The 12,241-nt window shown below is 27.6% G+C and overlaps 2 protein-coding genes across 2 annotated transcripts; both read left to right on the top strand.

The window, feature by feature from the left end:
• The first annotated feature begins 2,317 nt into the window (after positions 1-2,317).
• Positions 2,318-7,840, top strand: LOC129612376 (serine protease hepsin-like). Its single transcript, XM_055525935.1, has 5 exons — positions 2,318-2,479; positions 2,557-3,055; positions 6,884-7,008; positions 7,161-7,650; positions 7,722-7,840. The coding sequence occupies exons 1-5, from the start codon at positions 2,318-2,320 to the stop codon at positions 7,838-7,840; spliced, it is 1,395 nt and encodes a 464-aa protein (XP_055381910.1).
• A 2,404-nt stretch (positions 7,841-10,244) lies between these two features.
• On the top strand, positions 10,245-12,170 carry LOC129612375 (trypsin-3-like). The gene is made up of 4 exons (XM_055525934.1): positions 10,245-10,412; positions 10,486-10,984; positions 11,625-11,703; positions 12,098-12,170. The coding sequence occupies exons 1-4, from the start codon at positions 10,245-10,247 to the stop codon at positions 12,168-12,170; spliced, it is 819 nt and encodes a 272-aa protein (XP_055381909.1).
• The last annotated feature ends 71 nt before the right edge of the window (positions 12,171-12,241 follow it).

Genomic DNA, 12,241 nt, shown 5'->3' with positions numbered 1-12,241 from the left:
ATGAAAACGTATTCTAACAGTATTTACAGGTCTTTAATCTCCATAATACATATTTTTAATAAGCTCCTTGTTTTCAAAGTAAAGCCTTTATTAAATATTTTGAACGAAATTGGAAACTAAGCTATATTGTCAAATTTAATATGGTGTTGTTATACACCATAATTATTTTAAATTTTTGATTAAATAAAGACAAAAACTTAATCTTTGATCTTTAATTTATTCAAATGAATTACGAAAATAGAATACAATATATGCCACGTAATTATATTCATTTTCGCCCTTAATTTGCTGCTCAAATTGTGCATTTTGAAGTAAATGAAACAATTAAAAAGCTTTTAAATAACTATAAATTACCGTTATATAAACAGCAGGTTTCTCGGAAAGGATTGTTTTGTATTTCCGGTGGTAACACACTTCTCAATGGTAGGGAAGCAAAAATAAATAATTTTTGTCAAGGTATCGATCTGTGTGCGCACGCATGTGCTTTAAGTTTGGTTACACTGATTTTGATGAAAATTTATATTTGAGTTTATTTTAGCTATGTCTCCCGTTTATCAACTTTTTAGGATAGTTCAGACTTCGAGAACTGACCTTTTTACATGCCTATTTTAAATTTTTGTTCATACTTAAGAAAATATTCAACGAATGTTCTTGAAATTTTATATATAAGCATGGCCTGACAGTATATGAGAAACCATCTACTTTTAGGAAATAAGAAATCGGGTGACAGCAACTGGACTTTTACTGTTATTGGAGTTTTTACACCCATTTTCTTAAAATTTAATATTAAATATCTGGATGTAAAACAATGAACTTAAAATTTTTTAAGAATATCAGCGCTCAGAAACTGAACGTTCGCTAGAGGCCGATTTTCATTAATTTATTATAGCAAAAGGTCTGCTGGAAATAATTGACGAATCTGTATTGTTCCAGAAATTTGGATTATGTTAACTAAAACCTTACTAAAAAAATTAAAACAAAGCCTTAAAATTTGTTCACAATCTTGTGTGACATTTTCGCCAAACTGGACAATACATATTATTCGAACCTATTTTTTTCTTTAGATTTTATGGGTTAAGTTTAATCAAAATGTTATGAAATTTAATTCTCAAAAACTTGCTGCAACAATACAATGTGAACATGCTAGTAGGTTCATTAAATACGATGAAAATAATAGAAAAGATAGCTTTAAAATAAATAAAAATTAATAAAATGAAAATTCTTTTCCTTGCAGTCCATTTGTTTTTTCTGTTTTTTATTTCTTGAATGTGAATGAATTCTGATACTTTTGGATGTGCGGTTGACTTAAAACATAGTTTTGCGAAAAGCTAGTAATTTGAGTCAAGTACGTTGTGCTTACAGTCACCAAAAAATTCATGTAATATATTGATGAAAAAAAATGCAAGAAGGATATAACTCCACAACTTTTGTTGGGGGAAATTTTTGAAAATCCGTTCTGCCATGTCCTAGGTCCTAAAGAAGTTCTAAGAAACTTAGAAACTTAAAAAAAATATATTTAATCAAATATATGTAATTATCATACGATATATGATGGAAACAAATTTTTCTGGGAATGTTTATTAGGATAAATCTTGTAGATTTTATCGAATATTTTATTTTCTTTTATTTTTACTAGTATTTGCCTAAAAAGGGCTTATATGTACATATGTATGTCGCATATTTCTAATTGATTACACCAGTTAATGGTACAAAAAATTTTTATGTTTGTAAAAAATTTAAAATTATTAAGTAATTTTTTTTATTTACTCTACTTTAATAAGAGTAATCTCGTTATCATATCGTCAATCACCATTTTTAAATTTTTAAATTGTTAATAACATAACTAGCTTGTTCCCAACCTATTTTCTATTCTTTAAAACCATTTTAATTTGCATAGCATTTTTTCAATTGTATTGTTTTAGCATTAAAAATTATTTTATAAAATTTTATTTAAATAAATATAAGAGTAAAGAAGAAAACAAGTGAGTTACCATAAGAACAAAAATAGACACTATGATTTTTAAATAAATATAATGAACGTATAAATGTTTGGATACAACACATTGTTATATAAATTTATATGAAATATTAGAATAATTGAGTAATATTGTTGTTAATTAAACGAAAATTAATAAACCCAACTGTACAAATAAGGCGCGTTGTCAGTTGAATAAATTTGAAATTTTTTTAATATTTTATTTAAATCAATAACGGTAATAATAGAAATTGACAAACAAGATTTTATTATAAAAAGCGATCAGTTTATTTTTTAAAGGCAATTTTTATTAAACATTTAGTAGAAACTTACAACTACATAATGTACTCCCTCTTGATATTATCAAGTCTTTTAATATTTGCAAATGTTGCAAACACAGAAGACAGAATTGTTGGAGGTAGCTTCCAAAGCATTGCTACCGCAGCATATCAAGCTCTTGTTTTACCAAGAGGTTTCTTATGTGGTGGATCAATTTTAAATCCGGTTAGTAGTTTAATTATATAAATATATTTGAATTAACGTTAATATTTTATTTGATGTTATTTAATTTAAAAATTTAGAGTTGGATTGTAACTGCTGCTCATTGTACAGATGGTTTCGATGAAACAAGTGTTCAAGTAGCTGTTGGAATACAAGATAGAAGTTTATTATCTTATAATCAACTTCTCAGCATATCTGTTTTAATTCAAAATCCACTTTATGATTCTTCTACATACGATGGAGACATTTCATTATTAAAACTTTCTTTTGGACTTCTTTTCACACCAACTGTTAAACCAATTGCATTAGCAGCATCAATCCCACCACCAGGTACAGTTGTTTCAGTATCAGGCTATGGTAAAACTGAATTGGGAACTACAAGTAGTGTTTTATTGAGTGTTAGTTTACAAATCAGCGATTGGAATTATTGTAACAGATTCTATGGTACCCTTACACAAAATCAATTCTGCGCTGTTGCCTTACCAAATCAAAAAGCAGATTCATGCCAAGGTGATTCTGGTGGCCCAATTGTATACAATGGACAATTACTTGGTATCGTATCAGCTGGTGCAGGATGTGGTAAGAATAAAAATCAAAAAATTAATACAATATATTTCATAATTTCTTTATTTTTTTCTGATTTTACTTAAATTTTTCTATTATCTTGTTTTTATAGCTGAAGGAGTTCCTGGATTCTACACAAGCATTCCACAATATATTCAATGGATTAACCGCATTATTTCTTCATATTAGTGCAGTATTTTTCATTACAAGTCTAACGAAAATATTTGAGACATTTCCATGAAATAAAAAAATATATTGCTTTAAAAATGAAGTTTTTATTTCATTATTTTTGTCATTAAATTTTTGTTTTCAATAAAATTTCTTAAGGTATTCTTAATTTTTCAGGTATTAATTGAAAGTAAGCATGAATACACATTTTCTTACGAACTTCCTTTAAGTTTCAATTAACACATGCTTGCAGTCTATTTATAATAAGTATTACTATTTGTTCTCGTATATATTACATCGTGTAAGGGTCAGAGATATATCCAAAAATTTTGTTAACGGTCTACAAAATTGTGTGAATCATTTTGTTCAAGTCGGCTGTGTCAATCAAACACAGTAATTTAAAATTAGAGTTAAATTAAAGAAATATGAGAAAATTGATTTTAAGATTAAGAGTGCAATGTTAAACATTCTGAGCTTTGCCTACGCTTGAATGATACGCATTATCAGAATGCCCTCCATCTGTGGCAATGTTATTATATGTATACCACATACTGCAGTGCAGTAAAATTAAATGTTGGAGTCTTTCTTAGTAGATTTTGGAAGTTTTCTGTTAAGATACGCTTTGTAGTAGATTTTATCTTAACCTGTAAGGACGCATTTAGCAACTTTTCTTTTGAAATTTATATGATTGAGATCGCGTTTAGCACATCTATGCAACGTTGACTTATATTGCACATTGAATTTAGAAGTTGTGTAAAAAAAATTTAATTAAATAAATGAGAATTGTAGCAGTTTTTTCATATTGCACCCAAAATAATAACAATGATTACAATCAACAATGATAGTGCTTTAAGGTGCAGTGTTAGGTAAACGGGTAAAATTTTTGATCTTTATGTTATTGTATATGGGAATTCATACAACCTTTTTTTTTAACATAATATGAAGAAAGTCAAGAAAAATTTCGAACAAATTATTAGTAAGTGCAAATTATTAGTACCAAAAATATTTATACAATTATTCACATTGAAATTTTTTTGTCAAAATGATTTTAGGGTACAAAATGATTTTAGGAACTACAAAATGAATTATCTTAAAGGTATATTTGAAAAAGAATTCATTATAGGAATAAAATAGAAATATGCAGCACAACAAGTAAAATAAAGGTTTAAGGTTTTCCGTTTAAACCGCCTATTTTAAAACCATCCATTTAAATACTTTTTTACCCAAAACTTTAAAACTTTTAAATTTAGTAAACGTATTTGACAAGCGTTATAGGTGTACTTTGAAGTGAGTATATAAGTATAATACATTAAAATTTTACTGAGTAAAACCACTTTTTTAGGAGATAAGATCGTGGAGAACCAATCTCCAAAAAATTTGTTAAATAAAAGTTGTAGATATTTCGGAAGCTTTATCACGAAATACCGCTAGTCTATATTTTGTAAATTTTCATTTCGCTACCATTAACTTGTACGGGGTTATCAGTGGGTCAATTTTGCTGATTTTCAATGCCTTTTTTCGAACAGTTAAGGTGTTTATCTATACCGAATTTCAAGTCTATAGCTTTTTACGGTCTGAAATGAGCGCTTCAACAATAGATCAAAAAACGAATACAAACTAAATCGAGTTAAAATTCCATATTGAATATCAGTATATATAATATGTACTTCATGGATAATTGATGCGCAAAATACACAATTATATTTGTTAAGAGATTTGTGGGTGCAACGCACAGCAGGACCGTTAATAAATTGGACGGAAGAGCGCGGGTCGATCATTAAAACAATTGCCCGCGTTTTTCTCACTCCAAAAATTTATATAACTCTTAGGACTGGGGAAATGGGAGCTGGCCACACTGTATCTTTCAGACTTGAGGCTGGATGGTCCACTGTATCTGTATGGTCCATCAAAGTAAAGAGCGAGGTCTGCCGTCTCTGTCTGAAGAAGGACGAAACGGTAAAGCACTTATTGTGAGACGCGAGAGGATAGCTCGCTAATGACTGAGATGTTTCGGAAATGGCTTTGTTACCCCGATGGTCTGCTTGGGCTAGTTGTAATACTGCCTAGATATAGTACAAATGTAGGTAGGAATGGGAATTACAAAAGATTCAATTGATCAACATGGAAAGAGCTGAAGAGCCTAACTTTCCTACATGGTGGTGGGAGGTTAGAGGATTTTCTTTTAATTATTGGTTTTTTGAATTGAATTTCTTTTATTATAAAGGTTTCTTTAAATATTTATTGAGTTTAATATTTTCATTAATGTTTTTATTTTATTGTAAGAAAAAACGTACGTACGAGTATGTAACTATTTTCTGTTTTATATAGACAAATGGCGATAGGCGTAGTTTTGAGAAGAAGTATAGTTCCCAATAAATGTTTGGATATATTATAATAATTGGATATAAAAAACATAGCACTCATCAATCGTTTCATTGTATGAAACATTTCATTCTATTTTTGTTGAAAATTGATTCTATTATTTAAAAAAAGAAAAATATTTTATCAGTTTTTAATTAAGAAAATAGCAGCTAAGTAAAGATCTCATTGTTTATAACGATGTTGTATTTTTTTTTCTTAAGCTTTAACCCTTTAGTGCCATCCTTAACAATTACGCAGAAGAAAGATTATGCTTGTTCGCATTTATCTAATACTGAAAAAAAGATGTTTTAAAATTACTTTAGCGACACAATAACTTTAAAAGGAATTTTTAAATAACTTTTAAACATTCTCTTTGTGCAATGTAACCTTTATAAGTAGGCTTAACAGTACCCGTAAAACACGCATTAACAGCTGAAGCAAGTAAATAAAAGTTTTTATGAGATCATATGGCAACGGTACGCATGTCCTTTGCATATTATATAATTATATTATAATTCGAAAATACTTAGGAAAAATATAATTAGTTTCTTTAACGCTATAAAGACTTGAAGGGTTAAGAGCGCATTTTTAATATTTTATTGAAATATTATAAATCTTTTTATCATATTTTCACATCATTTTATATATTTTTTATACAAACACTTATGAATTTTATATTTATATTGTTTTCTGTTAAATAATTTACTTTAAATGAGTGTTTTAATTAGTTATTAATATTATGTAATTGAAAGTTTTTTCTTAAAAATTCCAGAGATGACTCCGTAATATAAATGAATTTAGTTAAGAAAATAAACTATTTTATTTACAAAATTTTCAGGATTTTGCAATCAAAATATCTTTATAATATTTTAGTAAAATTATTTAGGAATTTAAGTTATTCGGAAAGGAGAATAGATTTGTCCACTATTAAACAACTATACTTAACTTCTTGACTAATTCAGTCATTAAACGTAATCTAACATATTGATGATTAATTCAAATAATTTTAGAAAATATATTTGTTTTTTTTTTTCGTAAATTAATCTAACTTTAAATTTTTAATTAAAAATGTATTTAATAACCACTTGTATTAATTTAATAAAATTTGTACAGATACTTCTATCGATAATACGAGTATATATGTAACATTTAAGAACAGACCAATTTTATTAGGTAAACATTGATTTCCTATAAAAGAATTCGATAAAAAAATATTGAAAATCATTCTAATTTTGTTATTCATTTAATTCGTCAAGCATTTAAAAATGCTCTACCTAAGTTTTTTAACAATTTTTTTGCTTTCCGCATCATCAGTACATTGTTCGGCTGAGAGCGAAGACAGAATTGTTGGTGGAGCAGCGCTTGATATTGTTGCGCGTAATTTTCAAGTTGCTGTCATACCAAATGGTCAAATTTGTGGTGGATCTTTAATTGCGTATGTACGTGTTTAAATATGTACAAAGAAAAATATGTATATAGAAAGAATAATATATGAAAAAAAAAACAAAAAAATGGGTTCTGTTAAAAATAGAACTTATGATATGGTTTCTTATAACTTATTATTTCAATAAATTGTTGAATTTTATTTTAGGATTGGGTTCTTACAGCAGCTCATTGTACAGTAAATGTTGTTGTAGAACAAATCGTTGTTCGTGCAGGCTCTATATATTTTTATAAAGGTGGACAAACAAGTTGGGTCTCCCAAATAATTAATCATCCAAAATATGTAAACTCTAGAGGTGGATTTGACATTTCTTTATTAAGATTATATCCAGGATTTCAACCTAGCGTCAGTATCGGTTTGGTTTCTTTAGCTACAAGCTTGCCGCCACCTGACACAGAAGTTACAGTTTCTGGCTATGGTACATTAAATTTCCATGGAATTGTTGCTCCAATTTTACAGTACGTTACAGTATCTGTGGTTGATTTTGAATATTGTAATCAATGTTACGATAATCAATTAACCAGTTCAATGTTTTGTGCTGCCGGTGAAGGTAAAGATGCATGTCAAGGTGATTCTGGTGGTCCAATAACCTACGGTGTTGAACTAATTGGTGTTGTTTCATTTGGTGAAGGATGTGGTAAATTTTTATAAATTATCGTTTTTTGACAAATATTTCTCTAAAACTTAATATTTTTTATTTTATTTTAGCAAATGCAACACATCCCGGTATTTATACTAGCATTCCGTTTAATCTTGCCTGGATTAATAGACAGTTAGTGTCAGATCCACCAGAAACAATATGGGTACAAAACTATTTCAGTCGTTAATATGTGATCAACTCAAAGTTAATGTATTGTTTTCTATATAAAAAGGAATTAAACTGAAATTTGAATGCTATAAAAAAAGCAATAATTATTGTAATATACATTTTTCGTATACTTAGCAGTGTTTGAAAAAAACAAAATAATATTTGTGTATATATGTATATAGATAATTTATATTTTAAAAATAAGAGATAATTTTAGTGTCAAAGACAATTTTTGTTTTGTGAAAAAAATTCATTGATATTCATTGACTTCAAAAATTAGTTGTGTAAAACAAGACCAAAATATTTTTATCATTACAATTCGGACACATTATTCTGACTTAATAATTGATTATAAATGCCACTTCTTTTTTAAAATTAGAGATTTTTAGAAATATTCTCATCTCTCTATCTCACATCTTCACAGAAAAAGATTGAAAGAGGGTAGTTAGTCTTCCGTAAAAAAAACGTTAAAAAAATTCGAATTCGAGGGAAGTAATATGTTCGTTTTCGGAATATTCTTTTTGGAAACGTTTTCAATTTTAAAAACGTTTCGGAATTTCACTGCTTCATATCAGCTTTCTTTGCATCTTTTAATAAATAAGTTTTTGGAAAACTAATTCAGATTTATTTATGACCACAAGAAACATTTTACCAAAATTTTCTTTTTCAACTGAAACTTTTACTAAAATTTATTTCAATGCAGCAACTCACTAACGTATTAAAAACAATGTCATACGGATTGTGTTTCCGAATTGCGAAAAAAATATTTATTGGCGATTACTGCAAATGTTCCATCATATCTACATAAATATTTTTGTTCTAAATTTGGAACTAAATTTAAAGGTATGGGCTCGAAAAAATCATTTATTTTAAACAAAATCGTGGTTTTAATTACGTTTTAAAAATACTAAAAATTTTTTGTTGACTGTCGTATGCTACATGTGTGCATATATTTAAAACTTGAAAACTCGATAATAATTTCATACGTGGATTATTTCTTATATTAAATTAAAAATAAATGCGGAACACCACTTTTTTTCAATATTTACTTAAAAGAAAAAAATAAAACAGAAGACGTAAGCAAATTTTTATTTAAATTTGGTTGATGTGAAAATAAATCCATTGAAAATTCGCTTATGAAATTTGACTTGCTTCATAAATTTTTCTAGAAAAATTTTTTCTTAGGTTAATGTCGGTCCTATTCATTATAAATATTTTTCAGCTTCCATTCAAAATCATCATGTCTTACTGTCGTTTCGAAATTCGATGCTCAATTATAGCGTTTTATTTGTATATATGTATGTTATATTATAGCGACAGCAAAGATTTTGGCTTTCATAAAAATATCGATTTCAACTGTGATTTAGAATCTGATAACGTATATTTCTTATTATATTGTATTCAACTGAAATTGAAATACATAAGACTGCTAGCAACTTTAATTTCAATGAAAACAAACTAATTATGGAAATTGCCAAAAAAAAAAATAATTGAAATATTTTGCTGAAAATTAATTATGTTATTTGTAAGCTTTAAATATAAAGAGGTTCTGCACTTTATTTTTGCAGTGTCCTTATTTTATATTGCGTTCTTTTTACGCAATACACGTCCATATTTTATATTGCGTTTTCAAGAAGGTCTTTAACTTGAATCTAAAAATTGTAATCTTAAGAATTGTAAAAAGCGAGAAGAAAGTAATAGAAATTAAACAATGGTAATAGGATTTAAACGATGCTGAAAGAATGATAATGAGTAAACAAGCAATATGATTGCGTAATTTATTTAATTACAAAATTATATCATGTTAGTCATGAGAACCGCCACAATTCTGAATAAAATAACTTATGGTACAATACGGAAATGAAAAACAAATAAAGTTTCTCTCTGCGGAATTTTTTCAACAAATCTAACAAAAGAATATGTGGGTTACCATTAAAAAATTAACACAATTTAATTAACTTTCACACAATATTTGTATTATAGTTTTTAGATACGAAAACTTTTGAAAATCATTAATTAAATTTTTTGAATTTTACCAAATAATCGTTGAGGAAGACGTCCTTTAGAGCTTTCAGATGGTGTCAAATGTATAAAAGAATATCTTTGTACTACAGAACTAAATTCTCATAATATTAAAACTTGAACTCTTACAGGACAAACTGTAATAAATTTTTCCAAATGTTTTTAAATCAACCCAATTTCATAACGTTCGAACATATATTAAAACATGAATAGTATAATTAGTTTTTCTATTTTTTCTTTTTTAAATAAATTAAAACGCACATAAACGTAGACGTAAGAAGTTTTTGTACACAAAACTTATTTGAATAAATGGTTTATTTGAAATTAATTATTTGAAAAATTTTATTGAAATTAGATTGTAGCCTGTCGTCGAAACGCTAACATCTTAAGTAATACTAAATATGTGGAAAAAATTATTATTGGTTTTATTTTTCGTAGAAAATTGCTTAGGTTCTCCGGAAGAGGAAGATCGTATTGTTGGGGGTAGTTCTCTAAGTATTGAGTTTCGAAAATATCAGGTTGCAGTTTTACCAGGAGATTTTGTTTGTGGCGGAGCTTTGATTAAGCTGGTTTGTTTGAATAATTCAATTTATAAATATTTCAAGAAATAAATAAATTTTGTTTTAAATACACAAAATGTAGGATTGTGTTCTGACTGCAGCACATTGTGTTAATAACTTTGCACCAAATGAAATAACTGTAAGAGCAGGATCAAATTTTGCACAAAGCGGTGGCCAAATACAATTGGTGACAAAAAAAATTGTTCACCCAAATTATGTCACATCCAGCACAGGATATGATATTTCATTATTAAAATTGAGAGAAGAATTCACAGAATCATCCTATATTGGTGTAATTAACTTAGTATCAACAATGCCAGATGTGGGTTCACCAATTATTGTTTCTGGGTATGGTCTTTTGAGTGAAGATGCAGCATTTAGACGCGTATATCTTCAATCTGTGAATGTAGCAATTCTTAGTACTTCAAAATGTAATACTTCGTATCAAGGGTTGATAACAGATACGATGTTCTGCGCTGGTGTTATTGGCGGTGGAAAAGATGCCTGTCAAGGTGATTCTGGTGGTCCAGCTACTTTTAACGATGAATTAGTTGGTATAATTTCATTCGGCAAAGGCTGTGGTAAGTGTTCAAATAATATAACGCATGATAAATAGTGTGTTATTGTTTTTCTTTGTCAGTTTTTAGCACTTTTCAAAAACAAATTTGAAAAAAAATTGCTCATTAGTTTCACTTAGTCCGTCGGTCCGTTCGTCCGTGGACAAGTGGACAGCAAATGGTATGAGTCTGAAATTTTAGCAGCTTTTAGATATTAATAAATAATTTATTTCGTTTTTTCCTTCCACTCCCTCTCAAGTTATCATCTCTCATAATTTGTAAAATTTGAATTTTCGACACCTTATATTTCCGAAACTGCACGTTTTTCAAATGTTAATAAAAGCTGACTGTAAATGCTATGCCATCAAAAAATATAATTACTTTTCTTAACTCACGCTATTAACGTTTGAATTCGAGCATTATGTTAAGATCTTTTTAAATTTTTTTTCTTTCATCCTAAATTTATGCAATTTTGAAATATATTAGATTATAGATTGTTTTTAAAAGCAGTATTTTCACTTGTGGTAAGGAAAATTGCTACTTAAAAACCATTAGTTTGACTCTGCTTTATTAAATGTCCATTCGTTTATTTTATTGTTAGTGTTTAATGAATTTCTAGGTATTGCAAAAATCTAATTGAAAAATTTTATTTTAATTTTTGTAGCTGAAGAATATTACCCTGGCGTTTACACAAAAATTACTGCTTTCGTAGATTGGATCAATAAAAAATTAACCGGCTTGGGGTACGTTTAAACAAATTTTGCAAATGAAGATTTCCTGAAAATTCATAAATCAAATAAAACTGAAAATCACTAAAAACTGCAAAAAAATTTTAATTTTTTTTTCTTAAAACTTATTGAGGTTTGTAATGTTTATCAGGTTCAAATCGGAATTATTTGATTTTAATAGTTTTAATTTGAAAAAATTTGGTACGTGATTGGGGTATGGTTTTTAACTGTTCCTTTTATTCTACCCTAATACGTTTATCGAGTGCGAAAGTTTTAAAATTCTGAGTTAAGAGAAGAAAACTTAAATACTTAAATCAGTATTCAGTTCTGACAAAAAGAACTTCTTTTAAACAAAATTAACCGTTTACTTGTTTACTTTATTTTTTATTTTTCCAAAAATTTTAATAAGATCTGCAAAAGTTTTTACATTATGTTTTTCTGAAGCAGTCAATGTTGTAAAATTTGTTTTAGAAGTTGCATAAATTTTATTTGGACTAAATAAAAAGTCCATTTGTAATTCCATACTTCCGTTAAAAAAGCATATTTTGTGATT

The sequence above is a fragment of the Condylostylus longicornis genome, unplaced genomic scaffold, assembly GCF_029603195.1.
Source record: "Condylostylus longicornis isolate FDR11 unplaced genomic scaffold, ASM2960319v2 ptg000072l, whole genome shotgun sequence".
Lineage (NCBI taxonomy): Eukaryota > Metazoa > Arthropoda > Insecta > Diptera > Dolichopodidae > Condylostylus > Condylostylus longicornis.
This window is presented reverse-complemented; position numbering and strand designations above follow the sequence as displayed.

Bases quoted from the DNA above. Each gene is read 5' to 3' on its own strand.
- LOC129612376 (XM_055525935.1), top strand. From the start codon at position 2,318: ATGTACTCCCTCTTGATATTATCAAGTCTTTTAATATTTGCAAATGTT. The intron at 3,056-6,883 runs GTAAGAATAAAA...CCGCATCATCAG, and splicing joins ATCAGCTGGTGCAGGATGTG to TACATTGTTCGGCTGAGAGC. The intron at 7,009-7,160 runs GTACGTGTTTAA...ATTTTATTTTAG, and splicing joins GTGGATCTTTAATTGCGTAT to GATTGGGTTCTTACAGCAGC.
- LOC129612375 (XM_055525934.1), top strand. From the start codon at position 10,245: ATGTGGAAAAAATTATTATTGGTTTTATTTTTCGTAGAAAATTGCTTA. The intron at 10,985-11,624 runs GTAAGTGTTCAA...TAATTTTTGTAG, and splicing joins TTCATTCGGCAAAGGCTGTG to CTGAAGAATATTACCCTGGC. The intron at 11,704-12,097 runs GTACGTTTAAAC...AATTTTAATAAG, and splicing joins AAAAAATTAACCGGCTTGGG to ATCTGCAAAAGTTTTTACAT.